The sequence below is a fragment of the Lonchura striata genome, chromosome 4 (assembly GCF_050655825.1).
Source record: "Lonchura striata isolate lonStrDom1 chromosome 4, ASM5065582v1, whole genome shotgun sequence".
Taxonomy (NCBI): domain Eukaryota; kingdom Metazoa; phylum Chordata; class Aves; order Passeriformes; family Estrildidae; genus Lonchura; species Lonchura striata.
The window spans coordinates 7,183,340-7,209,326 of record NC_140706.1 but is presented as its reverse complement, the minus strand read 5'-3'; the positions used below and the strand labels follow the sequence as shown (position 1 = coordinate 7,209,326).

At 38.3% G+C, this 25,987-nt stretch overlaps 1 protein-coding gene across 1 annotated transcript in view; it reads right to left on the bottom strand.

Annotated features, from left to right (window-relative positions):
- UVSSA (UV stimulated scaffold protein A) overlaps positions 1–25,958 on the bottom strand; it is a 44,679-nt gene extending 18,721 nt beyond the window's left edge. The window contains exons 1-7 of the mRNA XM_021535681.3: positions 25,711–25,958; positions 25,145–25,475; positions 21,682–21,802; positions 20,198–20,623; positions 18,976–19,085; positions 18,266–18,394; positions 5,036–5,147 (exon numbers count right to left, since the gene is read on the bottom strand). Coding sequence (XP_021391356.2) covers positions 5,036–5,147; positions 18,266–18,394; positions 18,976–19,085; positions 20,198–20,623; positions 21,682–21,802; positions 25,145–25,475; positions 25,711–25,808 — 1,327 coding nt within the window. The 5' untranslated portion in view covers positions 25,809–25,958. The remainder of the gene's footprint in view (positions 1–5,035; positions 5,148–18,265; positions 18,395–18,975; positions 19,086–20,197; positions 20,624–21,681; positions 21,803–25,144; positions 25,476–25,710) is intronic.
- Between the last annotated feature and the right edge of the window lie 29 nt (positions 25,959–25,987).

The window sequence follows — 25,987 nt, the reverse complement described above, 5'->3', positions numbered from 1 at the left end:
TGTTGAATCTTAGTCAAGCCAAGTGTATGTGATTTATAATAGTACAGACTCTGTCCTAGATTGTCAGGAAAATCCAGCAGTCAGGTGCAGTATTTCCCCTCTTACTCTGTGCTCACAATGAAAATGCCTGCTGGTATTTCACTCAGGAAGCACAATAAGCTTTGGACTTTGCAAAGCTTCCCAGCCTTTGAATGTAGCTATGCTCATTTGTGTGAAATCTTGGAATCCTCCACTGGAAATTCAAATTAGAGAAAAAAGATAACTAGAAGAATACATAAACACTTAGTCTGGCTTACTGGAATTACAGAATATGTTGATATACTGTTACCCCTCATTAATTAACCCTACTTACAACCATTGCTAAGAAAAACTGACACATACAGCATTTATATCAAGCCCTTTCTACACCTTACACTCTGACATTTTAAGCTTCTTTATGATTTTGCATCCCCTGGCCATTGTACAAATCCTCTGAGGGACTGCTCTGGCACACTACTTGGAAGTGAACCAACATCTTGTACAGAGACTATTCATTTCCAAGAACTTTAGCAGAAATCAAGTATATCTTCTAACCTGTTGCATTTTCTGGGAAATTTTTATTTGCATAGAAGGACCTCTCCTGAGAATGAGGAAAGTTTCCATGAGCAGTTGATCAGGATGCATCAGAAGAAGTATCTACAGTCAACACTTCTACATGGATGTTGAAGCATCTTGTTGGATGGGACAATAATGTTTTTTCATCAATGTGAAAAGTTAGTCTTCATTCCAAATACTGAATTACAAACAGTTGTACTCATTTATTGTCCTAAGTGTGGCTAGGTCTCTGTAGGTTCAAGCTGTGCTAAAGAAGGTTCAGGTTGGATACTAGGAAGTATTTCTTCACTGAAAAGAGCAGTAAAACATTGGAAGGAGCTCCCTGGGGAAGTACTGGAGTTGCCCTGAAGTATTCAAAAAATGAGTAGATGTGGCAGCTTTGTGGTTTAGTGGGCATGGCAATCCTCAGTCAAAGGTTGCACTTGATGATTTTAGAGGTCTTTTCCAATCTTAATGATGATTCTGTGATTCCATATAGGACTTTTTTGTGTTTGTGCATATACAGGTATATCAAAACACACTAATATAACACGGCAATCTCACAAAATTATAATTAAATAGTTCTAGAGTTTTATATCCTAAGAAAAATGGAGACCACAAACACATTTGATTACATAAGTTTTGGTCTGGGGGTTTTAACTTCAATGCTAAATATCTGTTTTCAATACATTTATGATAAATCAACACATGCTACTTACATAATGTAAAAACTACATCTGATTTTTTTTAAACGATTCATAGTACTATTAATAGAAAACTTATTCTAGATACTAGACTTGTCAGGCTGAGAAACACAACTAAATTTTCCAAATTTAGGAAAAAGGAACCTGAATTTCAAAGAGGTAAATAAGTAATTCTGTCTAACATTCCCACTGTAAAACCTGATATGCTTTTTCCCCTTAGAGAAGTCAGGTAAAAGCCTTATTTAGCTTAGACAGTGTAATTCTAAGTCTCAAACTCAGCCCCTGACAATGGTGCTTTACACACTCTGGAGTTTGTTTCTGCTGAGGTCTCCACTGAGCTGTTTTTCCACATAAAACTGCTCTCCACATCCTTCACATGCAGCAGAATTCCCTCAGAAGTTCCTGAGGTATGAATACCTGACAAGCCAAACCTAGAAAAGCTAGACTCAGACAAACTGAATAACTGCAGTAAGGAAGGAAAATGCTTAGGTATAATTTTTAATTTCCATCTAGCCAGCACATGAGTGTCTGTTCAAGGATTCAAAAGCAGCTACTTAACACACAGAAAAGTATGACTGAGATATCATCAGATTAGGAAAGGCAGTCTGGGGACATCTAACCCAGAAAAAGCAAATCACACTGTGAGGAAAAGAGGGAAGAATTTCAGAAATGAATAGAAGTAACTTTTGGGATTTTAGAACTGTAGCTTTGATTCCCACATGAAAGAAATCTCAAGCAGACTCTAAGATGCAATGTGAACCTGTAAAGTAGCTACCAGCAACCTAAAAACATTCAGCTTAAGGCTCAAATACAAAAGAATTAATCTTATTAACCAGAATAGAAATAAAGGTTTGTGACTGCACAGTCATTCCTAATAGAATTTTAGATAAAGATGAAACTTGATAACCAAGTCCCAGTTCAGATGGTTTCCTCCATCACCTCTTGTACAACAGCAACAGGACTTCCCTATAGGTCCCCAAAGCATTATTGCATGGGTTGTACTGAGACACAGACAAGAACTACCAACTAAAGTGGGTGCTCCGGACTAGAGCTGAGAATTGTTCCATTTTTATGTGGAAAAGCACATGCCTCAAAAGAGATCACTTCCCATGTGGGTCAGAGCTCAGCTGCAAGCCAGGCCAAGACCACCAAAGGCAGGAAAGAAACTTTCATTCTTTGGCATCAGCCAAAAATTCTATTCTATGGGACAAGAGCAATATCAGGGGCTGCACAGCTCCATCCCTTACCTCATCCACCCTAAGGTTTTATGCCAATGGAACCAACAGCTGACCAGCAAAGGCTGGAATGTGGAAAATCTCCAGTGGAAAGAAGATTTTATTTCTCCCTAACGTTTTCCTTGAATAATGGCTCCATTTTCCAGGGCTTAGCAATACCAGCCATACAAGGGTATCAGCAACATCAGTGCCCAGTGGCGAGATCTGAGCAATCATATGAAAATTATTTTCAGTGTTGTTCCTTTTTCAGCCAAATATTCCTCTTTAGCACCACAGTGTATTTTAAATGATCCTGTGGTCCCACAGGAGAGCTGGCCTCTTGTCAGCTGCAGACATCAGATGCAAGTGTAAATAAGGATTATACAAATGGGAGGTCATTAAAATTCTGGTAATGCTAATTTGGCATGACACCTCTAATGGGTTATATCTTCACACTTCAATTATCTAATCACCTAAATTCTTTTAACAAATTTACATCAAGATTCAAATTGCCTTGTTCAATTCTACCTCCACCCAAACTGCACCCATGCTCAATTCAATTTCTGTATTTAATACTTAATATCGTCACCAATTTTGAGACTGTAGTTATTAACCACATAAACACACAGATAATACAACTGCACGTGTCTATATACTTATGCAGATATCTTGTCTTTCTAAATAAATTTTCATTTTTAACAAGTTTTTCAGCTCTCAGGAGAACTACAAAATTTACCTTGTTGGTAGGACACATTTTTGTGAGAGAAGTGACAGGAAATAAAGTGACATTTAAATCAATAATTTGCATGTCATGTTTCAATCCATTTCCACAGTCACGTTTTACAGCTTTGTTTTCTGGTTTACTGTATCAAGTTAATCTGGCTTCTTCAGGAAAAGTAACAATAAAAGGGAAAATAGCTTATAACATTCACACTTTCCATGTAACACTGGGATTTAATTTTACATGGGAGGTTTAATGTTCCAGTTAGAACATTCCACTCAGAACATTCCACTCATGCAGATTTTCATTTTCTAAACTGTGATTTTCAGGAATTCTGAGTTATTTTCAGGCCTTTTCCTAAACTGTGAACTTACACAATAGCTTTAAATGGTTGTAAGTAAAGCTGAATGTCTTCAGAAGCATCAGGAATGATCAGTTTCTTTCAAAATGTTATTTTTAATGAACACATCAGATAAAGAACAGCCAAGTGTGACCATCAGCTCCTATATAACCACAGGTATACAAAACGAGACAGAGATTTTGTTTTCTCATTGATTTACTTGCTTACTATAATGTATTCTCCATCAGCAATAGTTTAAATACAAATTGGGAATTTCTTAATCCATTTTGATTTTTAAAATATCCGTGACTAGATAGCAGGCTTCTTCTTCTATCCTTCCCTATAAGAAGGAATTCAAATAGCAGCCAAGTATTGTGTTAGTGCGATACAAAGGGTGGTTAGATGCTTTATTTTTGAAAAATAAGTGTCCATGAGGAAGATAGGATAAAAGGGAATACATTTCACTTCCAGTGGAAGCTGACATGTACAAACACAACTTTTGCATGTTAGAATTCCTGAGGCTGCTGCTAAAAATATGAAAAATAAGTTCCAGGTGGTAGCTGCAGCCTGACTTATACGAACTATACTGCAGAAATGGGAAACATAAGCATCAACAGCATTGAAAAAGCCAGAGCAACAGCACCAGTCTTACACAAATACTCATGGACAAATGGAGGAGCAAGACACTTCCTACAGGTCTTTAACTTAAAGCTTTTTGATGGCAGTTACCCTTCTCTACAATGTACTGAAATCTTGGGAGTCCTCTAATATACTGAGTTACACAGAGGTAAAGCTGCAGGTTTACTAAGCAAGATGTACAAAGGACAAGGAGCAACACACTGAAGTTGAATTAAGATAAAATTTCTTCAGTAACACCACTCTCAATTTCACAAGAACACGTAGAAAGAATAACTTCATTTAAAAATCATCTACTTTTACTAAGAATGTAAAATTATAGTTTGATATCTGGTATGTGCTCCATGGCTTTAATTCTGCACTTGAAGGCTGAGCTGCATTTCTTCAAACAAGAAGAGCCACCATGCAGGGCCATTCTATGGGAGAAAGTGACTGTGCACATCCAGCTGCTACTAATGCAGGTGTTGGAACAGCACCTTATCCCAGCTCACCAGACTGGCACCAGTATTTATAATATTCAGGCTCACTGCGAACTTTATTTTGCAACCCCTTCACTCCCAGGATATGTTCTGCACACTTACAAGCAGCCAGGGTGCTGCTCCTGGCTCTGAACTCCTGTGGAAGATGATGGAATGGAATAAGCTGCTCGTCTCAGTTGCTCTTGCTCCTGAAAGTATTTGTTTATCCAGGGCCAATCACTGCTCTGGTGTCCATGTAATGACTTCCTCAGAGCAGGCAGAGATTACCCACACTGCTGATCACTTTATTACTTCAGAATGGCTGTTTATTTACCTTAGTGCAGCAGTAACATGCAGGGATAAAGCCTGTCACAGCTGGGCAAACTCACCATATTCCTTACGCAGGTGGTCTGGAATGTGGGGCTCATAACCTTCCTTCTCAGGGACCTCCACAAATTCATCGTCATCCTCATCATCATCATCCTCATCCGAGGCTTTCATCTACAGAGATATTTTTGTTGGGGTTATTTTCTCTTTATTTTCATGTGAAGACTGTTTTTCATTTCCCTTCACACTGAAAATACTTTGCAAACATCCTGATAGCCCTACTGAGACTTCTCTATGTCAAAAGTATTTCCCTAATTATGCATTTAATTTTTATCTAAGATTAGGCCTTTACTTAACATTCTATCTCTAAAGCCATACTCTATCCTAAGGGCTTCTTTAAAGCCCCTTTTATCCATTAGAACACATGCAGTTGGTGAAGCCTGAGAAAGTGTGAAGCTATAAAATAAGACCAAAAAAAATCTTAAAATAACATCAAGATTTTGACTTAATGAGCAAATTAGTCTTAATTCTTCTCATTTTGATTATTTTACTCATCTAGCAGCACTCAAATAATCTGTGGCATGTTAAATGGTATCACAAATTGTTTAAGAGCTCAAAACCAGAGCAGGCAAACAGGAGGGGAAACTGATAATAGTGACCCAAATAAGAATATTCAGATCTGCATCTACCACTACAGTAGTTCGGTGTGCTTCTTCACAAAAGTACTAATAATTAGATACATTAATTTCTTAACTGATTTGGTACATCCCAACCATTTATATCGCCAGACAACACACACTACTCTGATAAAGACCAACAAAACAGGATTTTCTTAAATGTGCACTTGGTCTGTCTTGCAGTTTGAAATTGATGACATATGAATAGGCAAAAAAAAAAAAAAAAAAAAAGAGTTCCAACTAACCAGTGTAATTCATCCACGTAAGTGGCTTCCTATGTATAATTTTAGCTAGCAACTGTTGTATATGTGCCATCACAGCTAGCAACTGTTGTATATGTGCATATGTGCCATCAAATCTATAATTTTTCTAAGCTTGTTACATACTTGAAAATTATTTTTATTGCTAAATTGCACGTAAGCAAAAAGAATCTGTGTCACCAGACATGGCCTGTACTATCAGAGCTTTAAAAAAGTAAATGTCAACTACTCTAAAAAGGCAACAATGATGGAGACTTTAAGCTTTATTTCCTTTGCCCATGTTCAGAGTCACCTCGTTCCCAACAACACAATTAGGACTTTATTGTATGTTTGCCATGTGCTTTTTCAAAGAAATAGGAAAAGGTATCCACTAAATCCAACCTTAGCACAGGCTATCACTTCTTCCTCTTCACTGCAGCAACCCAAAGCAATTGACAAGGAACAGCATAATTTTCACTATTTTCAGCTGTGCTCTTTACTTCTATTAATGCACCTGTTAATATTCATACCATTGCTACAAGCAGGATACTGCAGGTTTTGCCTGCAGCAGAATTTTCCCAATTTAATTCACTACTCTAATCTTGTGTCACAGCTGAGTTCCTTTAAATCATACATATACTCTGAAGCCAAAAATCTAGCAGCTAACCTTGGTTTATCAAATGTGGTTAAAAAATTAAAATAAATAATAACTTTTAAAAAAACCCCTAGTATTTCTTTTTGGCCATAATTAATTGTAAGATGGACTATATTAATTTCTAACAAAGACTTAATTGATATTAATACACAGATATACACTGACACATAATGAATGGATGGTGTAAGGTAGAAGTAAAATTCTTCTCTTTGTTTCAAAAGTTACTTTGATCTAAGAAAGCTGCAGTTGCAGTGAAAAAGAAGAGAAAAAAAAAACAGATTTACTGTCCTGATGACAGGAGCTGATTTATTATTACATTCTTGCTAGACAACATCTAATTAGTCTTTATTTTAAAATAAAGTCTCAGGGGAATCCTGTGTGAGAGCACCCTGCTGCCAAAGACAGGTAAGGAACCCAGTGCAGTCTCAGCCCAATTATCCCTCCTCTGAGAGCTGCCAGTATTTAAGCTCAGTGCAGGTGGATCCTGCACCTTTGGTTTACTTTTTGTTTCTCACTGCAATCATTTTTGCTGATCTAAAGCAAAGCAGCAATTCAGGCCATACATGGCCCAGCCCAGACAGATTCACACTGAGCCTGACCTCCTCGGCAGAAATGAAAATAGAGTTCTAATCAAAGAAAGGATCCACCACTAATCACAAACCCCCAATGCCACTAGATTTGAAAGCAGAACATCTCTCTGAAACTACAACTTTTAGAAGACATTTCTAATGGCCTTTAGAAAGAAAAAAAATCAACATGTTTTCTACTGCACATCTGAAGAAGGCTAGAGATTGAAGAGATGTTGGTTTGTATTTTGGTTTTGAAATTCTGCTGGTGTTGTCATTCCCTTTTCACCTATTAGGGACAATTTAAATTTGGAAGTAACCACCAGCAAATAACGTCCAGTATTTCTCCAGCTACAAGCAGGACATCATCATAATTCTCATATTCAATTTCTTACCTGGCTATTAAAAAAATACTTCACTGAGATAAAATTTGTCATAGATGATCTTAGTCTGGAACTTTGTGTCATAATGTACAAATTCACTAACTTTCCTATCATAAAAGGGAAAGTAAATTCAGTGTGTTGCCTTTGTTTTCACTCAGTCTGTAAACAAATAAACAGCAACAGGTTTAAGGAACGAAGACATAGTGTCAAACTGGCAAGAGGAAAAAACTCAGTGCAGCCTGAACATTTAACTTAAATTGCCAGATTATACCTAAAATAGCAGGGATATATATACCAGTACTTCCTTGCCTGTCATATCTTGAGAGGACTAGAGGGAAAGCAGAGTACTATCTTTAATTGAAATTTCACCTGATTTGTTCATATCTCTCTGTATGGTAATATACTAAAATTCAGTGGACCTCACTAATCCTCCACTTGAAAACTGCACTGGAAGCAACTTTGCTGTATTACCTGCATGATCTAAAACTTTAAAGCACGTGAAAAGCCTGACAGAGAAAAAGCATAATCAGATGCAAATTCACTTTGTTTAGGTACAATCCATGAACTGTGCATTCAAGTACTATAGAAAACATTAATCATAGGAAACTGTAATTTTTGTTATCAGTCTAACACTAATCAAAAGGGAAACCTGTCACTACCACTGACCTGTGAAACGTCCCAATTATACTCTTCAGAAATGACAGGAGCACTTAACTTCCTCACTGAGTAAATGACGACAATCAATCAACTTTGAATAACAATGAGCCACGGAGCTGAAAATTATTTTTTGTATAGAATCTACCCAGGAATTTATGAAAGGTGAAAAGCAACCCAAGGTTTTAGGGGCATTATGGCTTTCAGCTAGTGCAGCACATATCAAACACTAAACAGAATTTATGTGTTTTAATTTTCTAAAAGGTAGATGTGGACTTGGTGCTACAATGCATAACATATAATGCCAGATTTTAAATATGGGGGTCATTTTCATAAAATATTATGCGTATTGTTCACACCCTTGAATTTCCCTGGAGTTTTCTATTAAATCTAGATTTCCTGGAAAAAAAAATAACTGCTTAGCTAACTATCAGGAATTAAGCCCTCTTTTCCCTTCAAACAGACATAAAATCTTTATCTTGGTAAAATCCTTAACAAGTTAAATGAGTTATGTTTTTACTTTAAAATATTAAAGTTGTCATTGTTGAAAATTCAAGAAGTTGCACAGTAATAGCAGGTAGCTATATCTCAATTTACTTAATTCCAGTGGTACTTTATCAGAAACATCCCATTTATGTATGTTTGTTCCATTTCCTTGCTAGGGAAAGTGGGAGAGCTCATGGGCAACATTATTAGTTAGAAAAGTATGATTTGTTTTTTTTAAAGTTACACTTTTCAAGCACGAAGAGAGCTCCAAAAGCAACTTCTACAGAGGTAGTAGGAAAGCTCAACCACCTCCTATCTATGCTTCCACTAAAGGTAAACTTTTTCAGTCAATTAAAAAAATAAACAATCCACCATTAAATCAGAAGAAATAAATATTTAAGACAATAGTTTTAAGTGGCCAATTAAGTAAATTATAATCCTTTTAGGAATGAGGGGTTAGGGTACTTGCAACCATGAAAAAGAAGACTAAGATAAAAACAAACAATATGAAATTTCTAGTGTGCCATGTCTGAAGAAAAGTAAAGTACAAGAACAAGTGATAAATACCACAATGTAAAGCTTTTCATGTAGTGTACAAGATTAAATACCTTGAAGACAGGTGGGCACAAAACTGCTTGTTTCTCAATCACCTGTCAAAGAATGTGAGAAAGAAGCTCCTGGTTTCAAATCCATTCTAATTTTCAGGTGATATGAGGAAACTCACTAACACAGTCTCATCACAGATGGAGGGTGAAGGGCCCCTCTCTCACTAGAGAATGGTCCACCTGAAGGGACATCGGATCCCCAGACATCAGAGGCTGCTTGCACCACCACTGCTCCTCAAGTTCCAAGGGGAAGGGAATTTTTGGCCTGTTAATCTGCTCTGATATTTATTTTTGTATTTATTTATCTAAGTCATAGAATGATGAGTTTGCAAAGCTACGTGCTCGCTGTTGGCTTCTTTAACATGGTAGGCTCACTGACTAGATATTTATATTCCTGTGAGAAGAAATGGGAACTAGCTAGGCAATTTTCAGATTCTTGAGCTGGACTTATTTACATATGAGAATATGGTTTAAAAAAAGACAGAAAACATATGTGCATTATTTTCACTGTACTCACTTAGAACATCACAATTCTCCCGATTTTTCACTAAAAACCTAAAATAGTGCTGACTATTCCAACTAGACAAGTGTAATCAAACCATTTCCTCTCTAACTCATCAAAAAAAAAAAACTTTTAAAACAGATGTTTCCTTATTACTCTGCATTATAAAAAAAAACCTGGAAAAAGCACTGGATGCCAGTAGAAATACAATTGTTTCTTTTATTTTTCAGTCAATGCTCCAACAGCCTCCTTCTGTTAGTGCAGCTCAGTGCAACCAGAGCCCCAGTTAAGGGCTTTGCTCACCCATCCCAACCAGTAACAAATGTGAAAAAAGCCTGCACCCACCACACAACACTCAGAAAGATGTGTAGAAAGCCCTTGATCCTTTTCTCACTTTTATACAAATTGACTGCTACATTCCGCTAAGAGGATTTAAAAACCCGAGTCTCTGCAATCATAATTAAAGCAAGCAATAAAATTACTGAAATATACAATGCAATCAGTTTATAGGACTAGATGTACAGCCACTACTAATTATTTTAGAAAAAGAATGAAGAGAAAAGATAGCACATGAAGAAGTCATATCTAATCACTAAAACACTACTTGCAAACTACATCTGGGACCATTAAATAAATTTTGCATGGTCTAATTAACTTGGTTTGCAATCTCAATTACTTTTCACCCAAGAAATCACTTTTGTTCAGTTTTATGCGTGCCTGTTTCCCTTTTCTAAAAAAAAATGATGTAAGGCATCCTCAGACAAGTGAACTCTAAACTTCATTTGTCTTTCAGCAGGCTTGATGGCTATGCATTTAAAAACCCATTCTATCTTATAAACTAAAAATTAAATGTACTCAGCTGTGATGGTCGTCATTGCATCTGCTATTTATATGCTAATACCCTCACTGAAAGATCTTGCAAATTATTCCACCATGCCAATATCTCATGTGCATCTACTCAAAGCCAACTAAATATTTTTCTAGAAGATTTTGGCTAGGGAACCAGAATATTTATTGCTGTAGAACCTTAAGCACATGCATTTTTTATTCAACCACAACACAAAACATACTTCAGGCATGTTAAATGAAATTTGGGGATATATCTGGGGATATATGTAAGGAAACAGTGAGTGGGGTAAGAATCTTCAGTGGCAGTAATAGAAACTAAAGAGTCAAAGAGTGTATCTTTAATGTAAAGACACATACCTCCTTTTCCATTCTATCATCCAACACAGGGTGACATGGAAATAAATGCTAGCATTTGGACAGATTTTAGAACCATGCTTGAGTTTTCTCATGTGCAACACAAGGAAAACACAAACTACTAACAGAGCTGTATTTAAAGGAACCTCCCACACAGCCTCCCTCCCCTTCACTTTGTGATATGAACATAAATTCAAACCCCATGACTGCAAATTAGATATGTGGTCCAGGCAAAGCACATTTTATGTTCACCCGTAAAAGTATCACCATTCATTCTATGTGTAGTTGCTCAACAGCACATAAGCATCTTGGCCAGGCTGACTTTTATTTAGGAATGCACTTTTCACATTATTTCTTAATTTCCAGGAGTTAGTAAAAATGCTTAAAGGTTTCCAGCCCAACACTTTGCCAAAGTACACTGGCGAATGAATATACCTTGCTCCAAATTGTTTTAGCAATATAACAACTACCTGATGAACCAGTTTTTCTCTAAAGCAAGAGTCTGGAGGTTTCTCAGAGTCCTGTAGGGGCAAGCTGAAAAACCAGTTCAAAAGACTCTGCATCTTCATGAATCCTTTCAGAAAAAACTGGTATGTCCAAGAGACCCAGCAGACCAGTGTGTGCCTTCAGTTTCAGAGGACAGAAAATAAAGTCAGTCTAGAAAACTGGTACATTGGACAAAATTATTACCTCAGGAAATATTGCAAGTCAAGTTCAGTATTTCTTTAACAATAACCAGTAAAGATGTGTCCTCAGATGTATTTTCATACCTCTCTACTTGAGCTCCCACCACCATTTATGCACCATCCACTATGGTTGCAAAATCATCTTAATCCTTAAGTAAGTACATCAAAAAGGCCAAGTTCTCTTGCAAGCCACATTTTTCAGAAAGTATCACATTCACGGGAGATGCAGCAGTTTTAGTTAAACTAGTGAAAGTTTCCAAGTCTAGCAATAACAGGTAAATACACATCTCAATTGAATAAACCTAATTTATTACAGACAGGTAAAAAATTATACTATGCAAGATACACGTTACATGTATTTCTGATTGTGGATTTCAGATACAAAGACATTTTAGACGTGGATATATTTACTTTCATATTGCTCATCAGCTAAATTTAAATGCATTAATATATGTTTCAAGCCTAAAATTTTTCTTCCTTTTCCATTTTTATAAACACACATTTAGCAATATACCTCTATGAACCTCACAGAAAAATTCACTTCAATACACTATTGCCCCTTGTAAGGTAGGCTGGATAAAAAGCAGGAAGCAAATTTATATCTCCTACTTAGAGAGTACACACTGCTCAGTATTCATAGATGAATCAAGGGAGATGACCCTTCGGCCTGAAAAACTTAAATACTTAACATAAGGGTTAACCTGATGATGGAGACATCCTACTTTATTTTACAGTCTATTAGAGGAGCTCCAAATTGCATTGTGCGACCTGCGAATCAGACAGGGATCAGAGGTCGTCACAGTGACAACCCTAAGAATTCATGGCTAGATCTGCATAACAAGATATTTTTAATAACTTCACAGCAGTGGCAGGCTGCATGGCCAGGGCAAAGCATAAAACACACCACAGCAACATTCAGCTCTCGGGAAGAGACAAACCCAACCAAACCCATCACCCAGCTGATCAGACACTTTAACAAGGGAGTGCTGTTCTGAGGGCTAATTTTACAGTGTTTTGTTTTATATCAGTCCTACATCCCAATAAAACTTAAAAAAACAGAAAGCTCTTTTGGCTGAAAAGTGATTGTTTAACAGAAATAATAAGAACATGACAAACATGACAATAAAAATAACACCAATTAAAATAGGAAGGAGGGAAGAAGGAGCATTAAGTATCTGTATGACCTATTTAATACTCTGTGTTCATTTTTACAATTATGGTTGACCTGGCTTTTTTGATAAATATTACCTAGACAAAAAAAAAACAAAAAAAAAAACCCAAGCCATTTAAATGTAACCTGGGCTACCAATTTGACCATATAAATATTAATAAATTTTATTATTTATTCTGACGACATTACAGACTAACTATGTAAAATCTGATAAAGAACAGCTTTAGGAATAATGCTGCTGTGGTTATCAAATATTCCTATATTTCTCTATAGAAAACATACTAACAATCAACATCAATTTATCATTTAAATCATAAAGTTAAATGCTTCCAGTTTTCATAGGACAACTTCTTATTAAGAGCTGGGGTTTTTGTTAAAAAGCAGCACCTGGGGAAAAGACTCCTCTACAAAAGTGTCTCTCTTGCTGCATGGTCTGAGCATATTTCAGTAAATGTAGTTTCAGGCACTGTGAAGGATCATTGAGGACAATCACCTAACCCCCAGAAACAACTTCTCTAAAATGAACAAGAGAAAAAAACTGTAAGGATGTGAGTACAGGAAGCTGTTACAAACAGCTGTCAGTGGGACTGGATTCTGTATGGCTACAGAAGCAGAAAAAGAAATCTAAAATTCAAGTGCAGCTTTTTTTTTTTTTCCTTAAAGCAGGCACTAACTTAACAAAAAGACAGACTTGAAAAGAGATGGTTATAAAGCTACAAAATTATTAGGTAGAAATAACTCATTAGAATTGCTAAAATGCCAAGCTGTAGTTGAAATTGTAAATATGTAACCATTTTCTGATATTACTCTCTGAAAAAATCTTACTTGTATTATAGTGAGGTTTGAGTATCAGGTTCTGGACAACACAAGGACAGGATTCTCCAAATCTAATTATTAATGGCATTATTGAGTTCAACCAGATGTTTCACATGGATAAAATTAAGTACACGAATAAATCAAGATCCACATGCAGGTTTAGATTTGACAGAAGATAAAGAAAGGTGAAACAAAAAGTAATGAATACAGTTAATGAAAAATTATATATCCCTGGTTGCTAATGTAATTTGAAATTTAAAATTCAGAGTGTAACAGGTCTGTTAAATGATTCCTCTGCTGAAAGACACATGAATGTTTCTCACATCATCTTTCCTCCTGGATTCTGTCTGCCAAAGTTTTAGCCAGCCTCAGTACTAAATCTTCCATGGCTTCCCGAGGTAATTACATAAGACATAAGCATACTTTGAGTGTACAAAATCCAGCTAATGAGCTACATTTCTATTAACAATGTCAGGATTTCAAGTATTATCCTAATGGATAAGTCTTTATGGAAAGTATGCAAGTGAAAGGTAGTGTGCATAATTTAAAATACAGTACATATTCTTCCTCTCTAAAAATGTCAGATCACTTGCATCTAAGCAGCAGCAAATCAGACATTAAACAATAAGAAATTAAAATCTAGTATTATAAGAAAAGGAAGAAGACATTGAGAAACACATCTATTTCTAACCAGAAAAAAAGATTTTAAGGACAATTTGATCGTAAGTTGTTCCTGCAAAAGAATCAAAAGTCTATAGTAGTGTCTATTTAAACACCAATCTAAGCCAGTAATTACAACTGTACTTCTACAATAATCCACAGAGTCACGAATTAACTTGAAATGTCTCTGGTGTTGCTGTGGTAGTAAGTTTAGCTGAAAACACAGACGGAGCAGATCAAGGCTCTGGACCAAGGTGGCACAGAGGAAAATGTGGAGCGTGCAGTTTGCACTCCCTCTACTGGGCACTGGAATTATCCTGGGCAGGCACTCAGAGAGGAAAGGCTCCTGTCTGAGCACCCTGCTACCGTGAAATAAAAGCCTTTTCACAAGTCCCACCCTCTTCACCTGGATTCAGTCAAAACCCAGATTCACAGAAAAATTAATTTCAAAACCCTCAAAATATTTATACCCTCAGAATGAATTTCCTGTCAGAAACCTGACACTCCAAACAAGGACTTGGCTACAGTGAACATAACCCTTTTAAGCACACAAAAACTCATTTGCCTTTGACCAACATGTAGTCTGCAATTTTTTTTGTCCACCCTCCACCCATTTGAAAAAGTAACAGCTAGTAAAAAATGCCTTGACTTCTGATCTACTGGGGGCACAGCCCCCAGTGGGGATGGGGAATGTGTGGACCAGGCAACTGAGATGTATTAGTAATTGTAAAATCTGTTGCAAGAGATTTGTTTCTAGACAGTTAAAGGATAACCTTTGTTTTTCTTTTCCCTCTCCTCCCACAGCTTCTGAGAGGCAAGCACAAAACACAGGCTGCTCGTGCTGGCAGGGTCTAAGTGTCACATAGAAATGATGGCCCTCCTTGTAATTAAAACTCTCTGATGGTTTCTGTTCTTCACCCTCATGGAGGAGAAAAGTAAAAGTGGTTATAGCTCATGTCACTATAAACCATTTCAAGTCAAAGTGTCTCACTATATAAAGTTCTGTGCTTTCCTTCAAGAGACTTTGTATAAGAGAAGTTCCCTAAACCTCCACAAAGTTCTCCTGTGGTTTTTAAAAGCAGTTTGACACTTTATTTTTCAGTAAAGGTAAAAAAGAACTTCAGAGAAAGTAACTTGTGCTAATTGTGTAACAGGCTCTGATTGCCAAAGGCACGTGTCTTGGAGGCTTGTGCTCTGTGATATGGAAAATGAAATGAGAAACAATGGAAAGCATGGATGTAATAATAAGGATTGTCCAAAGCACACACCTTATGAACCAAGAAAATATTTCTACAGTGGAATCAGGCCACATAACCACCAATTTCTTGCTCTCAGTGTAATTTAAATCAAGCTACACTGCTGGTACATTCATATTAAACTACTGCATCAAGAATTACTCCAGATATATAGAATTATTTGCATTTCAGCTATATCCACGTGTAACTGATAGCTAAAAAACAGCAGCAATGACACATGGCAATTGTAAGGCACCGAGGATCTTCCCTTTTTAAAGTGGCAATTTAAAACTGTGGGATTGAGAGTTATAGTATAGTTCACAGTAATAAATCTCCAGTTTCACTGTCTCTCACTAACGTCTTCCCTTTATGAACTTTCTTGATCTCAGTTTGAGGATGGGTAAAGCCTTTAGTCCCTCTGCTCCCAGACAGAACAGAAACAAAACAAAGAACAGAACAGAGGAAAAGGGGGAAAATCAGTGACCACAGAAGCATGGAGATTGAGCAAGAAGAAAATGCAAAAGGTCCCAGAAGAATGGGCAAGGCCAAGCCCCCAGCCAAGTTGGCGAGTCCCTATTACTCTGTTTTATATTTGCTAATTAAATAAAACCCCTCTCTACCTGAAAGAATGGTTTGCTGTGGTGCAGGATCATAATGACAGTACACAACAATTACACAAACAATTCACCTTTACATTCTCCAGTTAAGGAAGGATACAGCCACCTCAGAGTGCAGAACTGTCATCCTATCCAAGCACAGACATGGCACAGAGCACCTACAAACCAATCTACATGGGCCCCTCTGCACTCAGCCATTGATTCACATTCTCCCTCTCTGCTCACTGAACACTCCCCTTCATCTCCAGTGTGCTCATCTCCCCACATGAGCAGGTCCAGCACCCACTTTGTGCCAGCAAATCCCATCTGTAAAGCTTTGGAAGAACAGGGTGGCTGGGAGCCAGGCCTTTGCAGGACAGACACTTTGCTGTCACTACTTCTTTTGGCTTCAGAGATACAGAAGGCAGCAAAACTGGCATGGCACGAGCTACAGCTCCAAGGACACCTGGACAAAGCCACAATACCTAACACAGGCAGCAATGCTCAGCTGAAGAGGAGATGTGTGCAGTGTTTCACATGCTGACATGTAAATATTTGAGAGATGGGGATTCAATAACCATGGCCTAAGAGATTCTGTTTATTTTGTTCTACTAGACTCCCAATTTGCCATGTTTTTATGTTTCAATAAAGTCATCTGACACATGAATAAAATATAATTTATGTAGTTTCCTTCTGCTGTACAAAGCTCTCTGTGTTCAGGTTATAAATTTAAAATAGCTCAGCACTAACACTAAATTTGGTTATTTTCCACTGGAGAGAAACCCTAGGAATATTTATATATTGTTCTCAATGCTTAAGTTAATTCAATCTGCATTGCTTCATTTTGAAAGTATTGTGAGCATGATGTGCTTCCTATCTTTTAGTCTTTTTAACAATAGAATTTATTTGCTTTCAAATTAATATAGGTATTAGTTCTAAATATATAAGCATAGAGATAGCATTGGTTACTCTCTGTAAGTGGTAACAATACCACTCTAAAAACACACACACATTCACACACACACGAAAATCAAGGCTCGAATGTCTTTTCTATCTTACAAGAAATATAGCAACCAATATTCCATGCAGAGGTGCAGCAAATGAAGTCCTGTCAAGCAAATGGCAGGAATGACAGCAGATGTCTGGATTCCTTCATAGCTGGTTGCATAAAGGTAGCACACATATTTCACTGGAGACAAAAGCCTCTGACAAGACAGTCTTTCAGTACTTTTCATTCAGAGTTGGCATTTTTGACTGGTGTGGCACATCAGGAAGTGTTAAGATGATGAACCAGATTAATCTTGATTTAGCTTCATTTGTACAATGAAGGCAAAGTCTACAGCACTCAGTCATGGCTAAATGAGGCTACACAGTTTAGCTCAAGGTGTTATGTCCAGATCAAATTCATAAAATCCAGTAAATCCAAACCATTCTAGTCTGGACTCTGACCCAAACCACATATTTCCATGTCAAGCTATACAGTTACTACATTTCATCACAGCCAACAGAAATTAGTATCATGCAGCTCTGTTCTTCATCTACATAAATAGGCCATAAACTCCTTTTTGGATCTGAATAATGTATTTGATCTTTCAGCCTCCATTTACCCACAAAGCCTACCAATTTCACAAGAGCTGTCATAGGTGCAGTGAATCTCAATCTCTATGAAATAGTTTGATGCTCTAAATTTTCCTGTGATAACCTTAATCACATTACATGTTTAGTACAGAGTAAATGCTACAAAGCAGAGAAACTACTTTCCTGATCTGAGAGACTCTCAGAGTTTAGCAAATTGTGAAAGAACATGAGTAGTACAGTGTCTATTGAGAAATATGCACAAAAGCAGCTGAGGATTTAACAATGCTACACATAAAGCAACTAAGAGTAAATAAAATCTGCACTTATCCACTTCTCTATCCTAAACAACAACAGGGATGCTTTAAACAGTTGTGGTCTAATAACCAGGCCCCTGGAATATTATATAGGTGTTTACTGCTCCTTAAGGGAAGCTACAAACAGCTGAATTAATGTACTTTACAATAAAACCTGTGCTGAAAAGTTTACCAGGTTAGAGTTTAAGAGAAAGAGCATTTTTCTGTATACAAGCTAAGCTTTACTAATGGTCCTCTCTAGTAAAACAGAATTTTAAGAAACTCACCACTTTTCTTTTTCTTGCTTTAAAGGAAATGTCCATTTCCTTGTATTTCTTCATAGCAGTCTCCAATTTATTCTTGAGTTCAATGGCACATCTTAGCCGATCATCATTGATGCCTGCTCTGGTAAGTAGCTACAAGCCAAGAAAACAACATTCTTACTTTCTTCTAAAAGTCTGAGCCAAAATATATTTCCAGTTTCCCCTCATAATTAATGAAATAACATCACAAATTCCTTTGCTGTACGAGTGACAATTAGTGAAGCCAATTTATTTTCTATGTAGACTATAAAAACTAATAGCAACTAGTGAAGCCAAAGAATGAACAACTATAACAAAGATCTGAGAGTGCCCTCCAGTAGGCCAAATTCCACTCAGGAGGCTCCATGATATACTGCTAACCTGAGAGATGACTAACCAAAATAAGCTGTGTTTTACTTTGAGACTCTGCAAAGAAGCCAAGTCTTACCTATTTAAAAAAAACCCAAACAAAGAATTGCCTATAGGTACCACACCCAAGGCTGAGAGATATCAAACAAGCCACACAGCTCCTGCAGTGTCCTTTAGCCCACCCTCAATGAAATGGAAATCCTCTCTAATTGTTCCTGTTTCTCCAACCTTCATTTCCTTTTGGCTCACTCTCCCTCAAGCCCCAGTCCTTGTTTCGCCATCTTTTTATTAAAAAAATGAAGAAAAAATAATTCTCTTTATCCCACCTGAATCCAGGTCTGCACAGAAGGCCAGAACTTATTTCTGAGAAGTTTGTGAGCATCCATGACACTGTTTATGATGGCAGTATTATCTTCATTCTCTTGCACTTTTATATCTGCTCAAAACAGGGGAAAAGAGTGAGTGCATGACATTTATGGTATCTTCACTACAGGAGCTAAAGAAGGCAAATTACTCTTTCTAAGACATTTGATCATTTCAGGGAGACTTACAAACATCAAAATGCTTCTCTGCTTAGTATATATTAATCTATTACTATCCACATACTCAAAAAAATATGAGGAAACTAGGAAAAGTGTTCAGTCCAGCATGCCAGAAAAGGTTGTTCAGCCATCATTCCTAAGGAAATCACCAAATATACCACAGACAAGTTCAGTCTTATTGTTTTCATTACATCTTGTCCCAAGTTCAAATGAACAGGGCCTTATTGTACCAAGCTCTTAATATTCAATACAAAACAATCCCTACCCTGGCAATAATAGGGACTTGGCTGCCAAAGAAGCCAAGTATGCCATTATCCAAGTAAAAGTTATACTTTTCACCCATTGTTGTCAGCAAACAGAGAAGCAGATATCACCCTTACTGTCTGTACATGGAATTCCCTTAGGACAGGAATTTTAAGAGACTTCCAAAACACAAACCATCCTGATTTTTCTACAGGTAACTCACACTAGCCAAGTTATACAAAAAAAGGTGTAATCACTTGCTAGCAAAACTACTTATATTCTTGCAAGGAAAAAGTTTCAGAAACACACAATTGTGAGATTTTTAAACTAGCAGCTTATTCCCCAGCTACAGAGAGAAAGAGGCAAATAGCAAAGATAAAGAAAATTGTGTTTGATAAAGAGACTGTTTTTAAACACAAAAGACTCATTATAGATACTATGAAGTGCTATAATGGGCTTGCAACAACTATTAAAAAGCTCAGTCTTAGAAGGTAATTAATGAAATCTGCTAATCACACACAAGGACACCCAAAACTTAGAACTAGAGGAACCAGAAATGGAAAAATAAAATATAAATTAAGAAAAAAATTAAAAAGAAAAAAAATTAAAAAGAAAAATCGAAATGGTGTCCAGGAATCCCAAAGCAAAATGGTGTCCAGTAACCCCAGCATTTAAGTAACAGAAACAAAACCAAAAACCACAAGCACAAAACACTTCAGAGAAAGGCTGCCTCCAGCTACATATGAGAAGTTGTTTCAGGTACCTGTGGAGATTTCAAGGTCTAGAGTGTATTTATGTGAAATAAGCCCATGGCTCCTAACAAAAGTCTGGTAGTCATCATCATCGAGAGCAGGGCCATTGAATGGAATGTCCGAGCCTGTGCCTCCATCCAGCTCTTCTTGCTCAGGCTTCTCATCTACCTCTTTGTTTCCATCAGCTGTAACACACTGAGAAACAGGAAGGAGGTCCTTGCTGCAGCATGGCTGTTCATCATCCATGCACCCCAAAGAGGATGGATAAAGTTTGCCCTGGGAGGACAAGGGGGATGCAGGTCCGACCTCATTAGCAGATGTTTGTTTGCTGAGCTCCGGGTCAATCTCGTTCACCCCAAAATTGAAAGGATCTGGCATCAGAAGCTGGAAACAGTTTTCCATCTCTGTCAATGTATCAGCAATCTCTTGGGACATTTCTGTCAAGACACAATTGTTTTATAAAGTTGTTAGATACTGTAAAATGTTAATGTCTCCAGAGCAGACACAGAGGTACAAAGCAAATATGACTGCCAAAGGGGGAATCCATTTCTCCAGTGACAACTGAGCCATACAGATCTTCCTCTTCTGCAGAAATTGTCCTTATAAAAGTGACAATCCCTAAGCAGGAAATCTAAAATTTCCTGAGCCAGGCATGTACAATCAGGGCTCCTCCTTATCCTCTCTAAAATTTCACTATGTAATAATGACTCAAGTGCTTCATAGAATTTGAAGGAAAACAAGGCTCAATGAGATATTCTTAGTGATATTGGTGGGTATTATTTTACAGCCATGAATTTTATAGCTGTGTGTAGGAATAGCCATGAATGTATGCTATGTACATTATGCATGCATTACATACACCAAAGTAATTTAATTAAACAACCCTTTATATCTGCAGCATAATGTACATAGTATCTCTGGTGTTCTTTGGGGTGACAGAAATCTGTCTGCTATGCACATATTGCTCAGAGACTCGTGTCCCAGTTACATTTTCTAGCTGCACTGTGACACTTCTCACAGTTATCCTACACTGCATCCACGATTCCTGTGCAGAGCATTGCCTGTATTTCTGCACCACAATAATTGTATATATAATGTAAGTAATGCCATAGGCCAAAACAGTATTGGAAAGTCTGTGACTAACAGAAATTAAGTCACTAGCTCCAAAAAGTCTCAAGATTCATTTACTTGGGGTGATGCACTCATACTTTACTGAATTAGACACCAAATATTTACTTGATTACATTTTCTTTCTTTTCCATCTCTTCCTACTGAACTTATATATATAACAGTCACTTCTTTCCCCTGATATTCTTTAGGTGAGAGAAAGGGAGGATTGAGCTCCAACAAATGCAGTATTTCTGCTTTCTGTTGTCAGCTACTAACTGAAGCTAGTCTCAGAAATCATTTTATGTAACCTTAAAATAAGGTTGCTTTAAAAACAAACAAAAAACCAAACAAAAATAAATGCACTTAAAGAACCAAAGCAACCAACCTTCCATTTCTTTTTCAGTTCTTTTGACTTTTTCTTTGTAAATGTTCTCCAGTCGTTTTTGCTTCTCCTCTTCTCTCCTCCTTTCAGCCACCGTTCTGGCATGCACATCTTGAAAATCCACCTAAGGAGGAAATTAAGAAAAAAGTGTAACATTCCTTGTAAGAAATATATAGAAAATCCATTTCCTAAGATCCTTATCTGTGGTGAAAAATCCTGTAACATCAGCCAGAAGCTCAGCAGCATTTCCTTTTATCTCTTCTCCCCCTTGAATCAATAACTGCAGCAATTGTGAATGGAGTTTCTACTCCTACTAATAAAGGACTGTTGAGAATCAATGGCTTTCAAAAGAAAATCATAAGGTAGAAAAACAAACCCCTTAGATTAGGTAGAAAAACAAATCCCTTAGATTTTCACATCCAGAATGCAGGAACAAACAGGGCTTTGGGAGATTTCTGTCACAGCACTGGAGACAAGGAGTTAGGGAGAATGAGCAGGAAGAGACTATGCAGGGTAGATATTAAGATTACATTAAAACATCACACCATGTCAATTTAGGAAAATTTGTAAGCACTGTAACTATATAGTGTATATAGTATATAGTGTATATGTGTGTATATATATCTATAACTTTGTAAGAAAGGGAAATAAAAGAGAAGACCTTCAAACTTTTTAACAAATACCTAATTTGTGATTTTACAATTACATGACTGGATTTTGATATTGAGGGAAAAACATTTAGTCTCACTTCCATATGGCTGAATTATAAACATTAATCTGAACAACTCAAAACACTGTTTCTTAAAATATTAGCAATATTTTGGGGTTTTTTTGTTTTGTTTGGTCTTAGAATTTTCACTCCTGTTTTAAAGAAGGCAGGCTTGATTGCATTAATGCAGAAGGAAACCCTTTTGCATTAAAACACATAATTTCCTACCACATAACTTTTATAAACTGCCAGACAGACAATGCTGAGTAAGCCTGCACTTTGCTGATTCTGCAGCCCACAGACTCTCTTGCAATGTCTCCACCACAAGCACTCACTGAAGGTTTGTCATTCTTGCCACTGCTACATGAGCAAGCATGTCAACATCCACTAGTAGCTCTCAACAACCTACAACAAAGTTTTGGAGTCACACAAATGTTTGAATCTAACAGTTGTCAGAGAAACTGGCACAGAGGGTCTAGTTTAGGAAACAGGCACGCTCACCAACCTGGTTTTTCAGTAGGGAATGGGTGGGCAGAAGGGTGGTAGGGAAAAGATCTGGTTTCACCATCTACTGCATCATGTGGATCACCAAAGTGAGCTTTCTTGGTTTTCAGGACCTGATTTTCCTACAGGTTTGCATAGCTCCCCACAGAGAACTGGGAGAAACAGATCCACCCAAAGAGCAACTCTGCCCACAAAAGCAGAACGAAGATACAGAACCCAGGATCTGCAGCCAACATTTGCTGGCAGACAGACTGGACTGCACAGAAAACCTGCCCAGCTACAGCTTCCTAAAGCACAACTTCTGCCTCATGCCAGATTACCTACAGGGGAATCATCTTCCCATTCTTCCCCATTCTCTGTACCAAAAGGAGTAGAAAGCCTTTTATTGCTGGTCTGCAAGTATGGATGTCTGAACAGCAAAAATCTGCTCAACTGAAAGGATGCCAAGCAGCAGGCTGAGACAATTACTGAAACTTTTGTGAAAATATTGGGATACAGCAGTACTATACTCTGAGTAGGTCTGTTTGAAATCCTGTTCTGTAATTCCATCCATGCATTCCTCAGATACAAAGATAATACAAGTCACATACCCAAATATGCAAACATTTGGAAATATGTGAAATATTTTTCCTCTTTCTTCTTCTTTTAAACTTTGAGATGGGAGTTTGAAAACAATTACTTTCAAGTATACTGAAGCATTATTTGTTCTTGAAGTCAAACATTTATAGAGGCACCTACTTGGTACCCCCTACTACCGACCTACTAACACTAAAAAAGTAGGGAGCTTTCTAGCTTTACACCCTGAAAGAGCAGCAGCTATCATACTCTGACTGCAGCAGCTATCATACTCTGACTATTTATAAAGTGATTCTGGTGATCATTAAGAAAAACCCAACCAAAACCCAACTACGGACCACACACAGAGATAAAACTCCACCCAAGTTGCCCCATGCCACTGGGCCCAACCAGTAAAACTCAACAATGATGTATTTTACTACAAAAAAAAGAAGCAAATGCCTCCTCAAAACTTTTGGTTGCTTCTCACACCTCAAGCACTAAGCTGGCAAAAGACCAGTTAGCTCATATCAAGTCTTTGAGTACAAGAGTTACCAAACTACCTGAGATTGCTTCTATTGATATTTATGCTTGTAGAGAAGCTCAAATCCAGCTGCTCCAGAAAATAGAACAGCTTGTACCAAAACCTGGAGAGGGATTCTCCAGTTGTTACAGGGAAGCAGGCACAGACCACAGGAGCAGAGCTGTTGTACACTTGGGTTCAACTGGGTGAAACTGTATTATGTGTTAAAGCCCCCTTGTCTCACTCTTGCACTTCTTGTCGTCACTGTCATTTAGTTTTCTTCTTTTCTTAAACAAGATAAGAAAGGATAATTCAATCCAAATAATCTTTTGTGAGCAGATGCCAAAATTTGTATTAAAAACCAGCACAGCACAGTTCAGTAGGGAACACCATTAGCTTACTGTGGAACCAGAACAACAAAAATACTTCACATATCACAAAAGCTTTTCATCTGCTGTTAGGAATCAGAATCTGTCTTTCTGAAGAGAAAGCAAATCAGTGTGTTTACTGAAAGCCTGTTATTATCACTGTAGGTAATATGAATGCTAGAATAGTGCTCCAAGTTTTACTGCTGCACCTCAGAAGACAGACTAAAGCAGCAGAATGTTTCAAACACAGTAACTTGAAGTGACATTGAAAGCTAAGCTTTACATGCCATTTCTCTTTCATAAAGCCTCTTTTTTGGCACAGTAACACTGCAGCTGAGGGTGGCAGGCACCTACACCTGCAAAGCTGTAGAGCAAAGGGGACCTAGAACTGGGCAGCTCAGTATAGAAATCAAGCTAGTTTAAAGTGGCTATAGAAGGATATAATAGGTGTTTATCCTCAGTTGAATGCATGACCATTACTGCCCTTCCCAAAAGAGCTAAACCTTGGGGCTGCAGTCAGGAATCAGTGGGGGAAAGCCAGCTGGTGAGCAGTACGTGCACCCTGAAAAAGGCAGAGCACAGCCATCAGTACAAGACCAGAGTTTTAAAAACCTACAGTACTGCAAGATGACACAGAAAGCCTTTGTTTTCCAAAGGCCATGCTCAACAGGAGGCCTCATACAGGCAATGTTGTTTCCCACAGCTTTTTTTTTATTATTTTTTAAATATTTATTGGTTTCCTTACTTTGAACATCACCTGGTGTTCACCACCTAATACCACAGAGTGGAGTAAAAAACGCAGAGTACCTTCTTGTTCTGCTTTAGGAAGTGGTATCCCAGGGAAAGCTGCTTGTAGGCCTCCCCGTATTTCTCATGCCACTCTTGCACTGCCTTGATGGCCGCTCTCCTCAGCTTCTGCGCCACCTCCTTGGGCGGGGGAAGCGGCTGCTCGTGGTCTATGCCCACCGTGAGCTCCAGGAACCCCTGGAAGTTGGCGATAAGCAGCGTCCTGAAGTGGTGGGACCTGGCGAAGAGCTCCTGCACCACCTGGAAGGCGGAGAAGCGCATCTCGGCGTGCTCCTCCTGCAGCCGCGTCAGCAGCAGGTGGTACGCCTGGCTCACCTGCTCCTCCGACGACCTGAGCGCGGGGAAAACCAAGAACAACGAGGGGGGGATATTTAAAAAGACGCTCAGCACGTACAAACGTCAGCTCGGGGATGTAATTTATTTTAAATTTTAAGCGAACAGCTTCTGTGCCGGCAGCACCCAGTCCCCACAGCAGGGCCCAGAACAGCGCTCGGGGCGGTTCTGTCCGGGACTGCCGATCTGGGGACAACAGCGGGGCCCGGCTCTGTCCCTCCCTCCGGCCGTACTTGCAGATCTTCTTCAGCTCCTTCATCCTGCCGGGCTCCAGCCGCGGCTCCCCCGAGGTGGTGAGCTCCTCCACCAGCTCAGCCAGGCGCTGGTCCATCTCTGCCGGCAGCGAGGCACCGGAGCTGCCGGGACACCCGCCCCGAAGGTCCCTCAAGCCGGGGGAGCCCCGGCCGGGCAGCACCAGCGCCGACGGGCCCGGCCGCGGCTGGGCGGCGCCATCTTCCGGCCCTCAGCGGGGCCCCGCCCCGAGGAAGCCACGCCCCTTACACGGCCCGG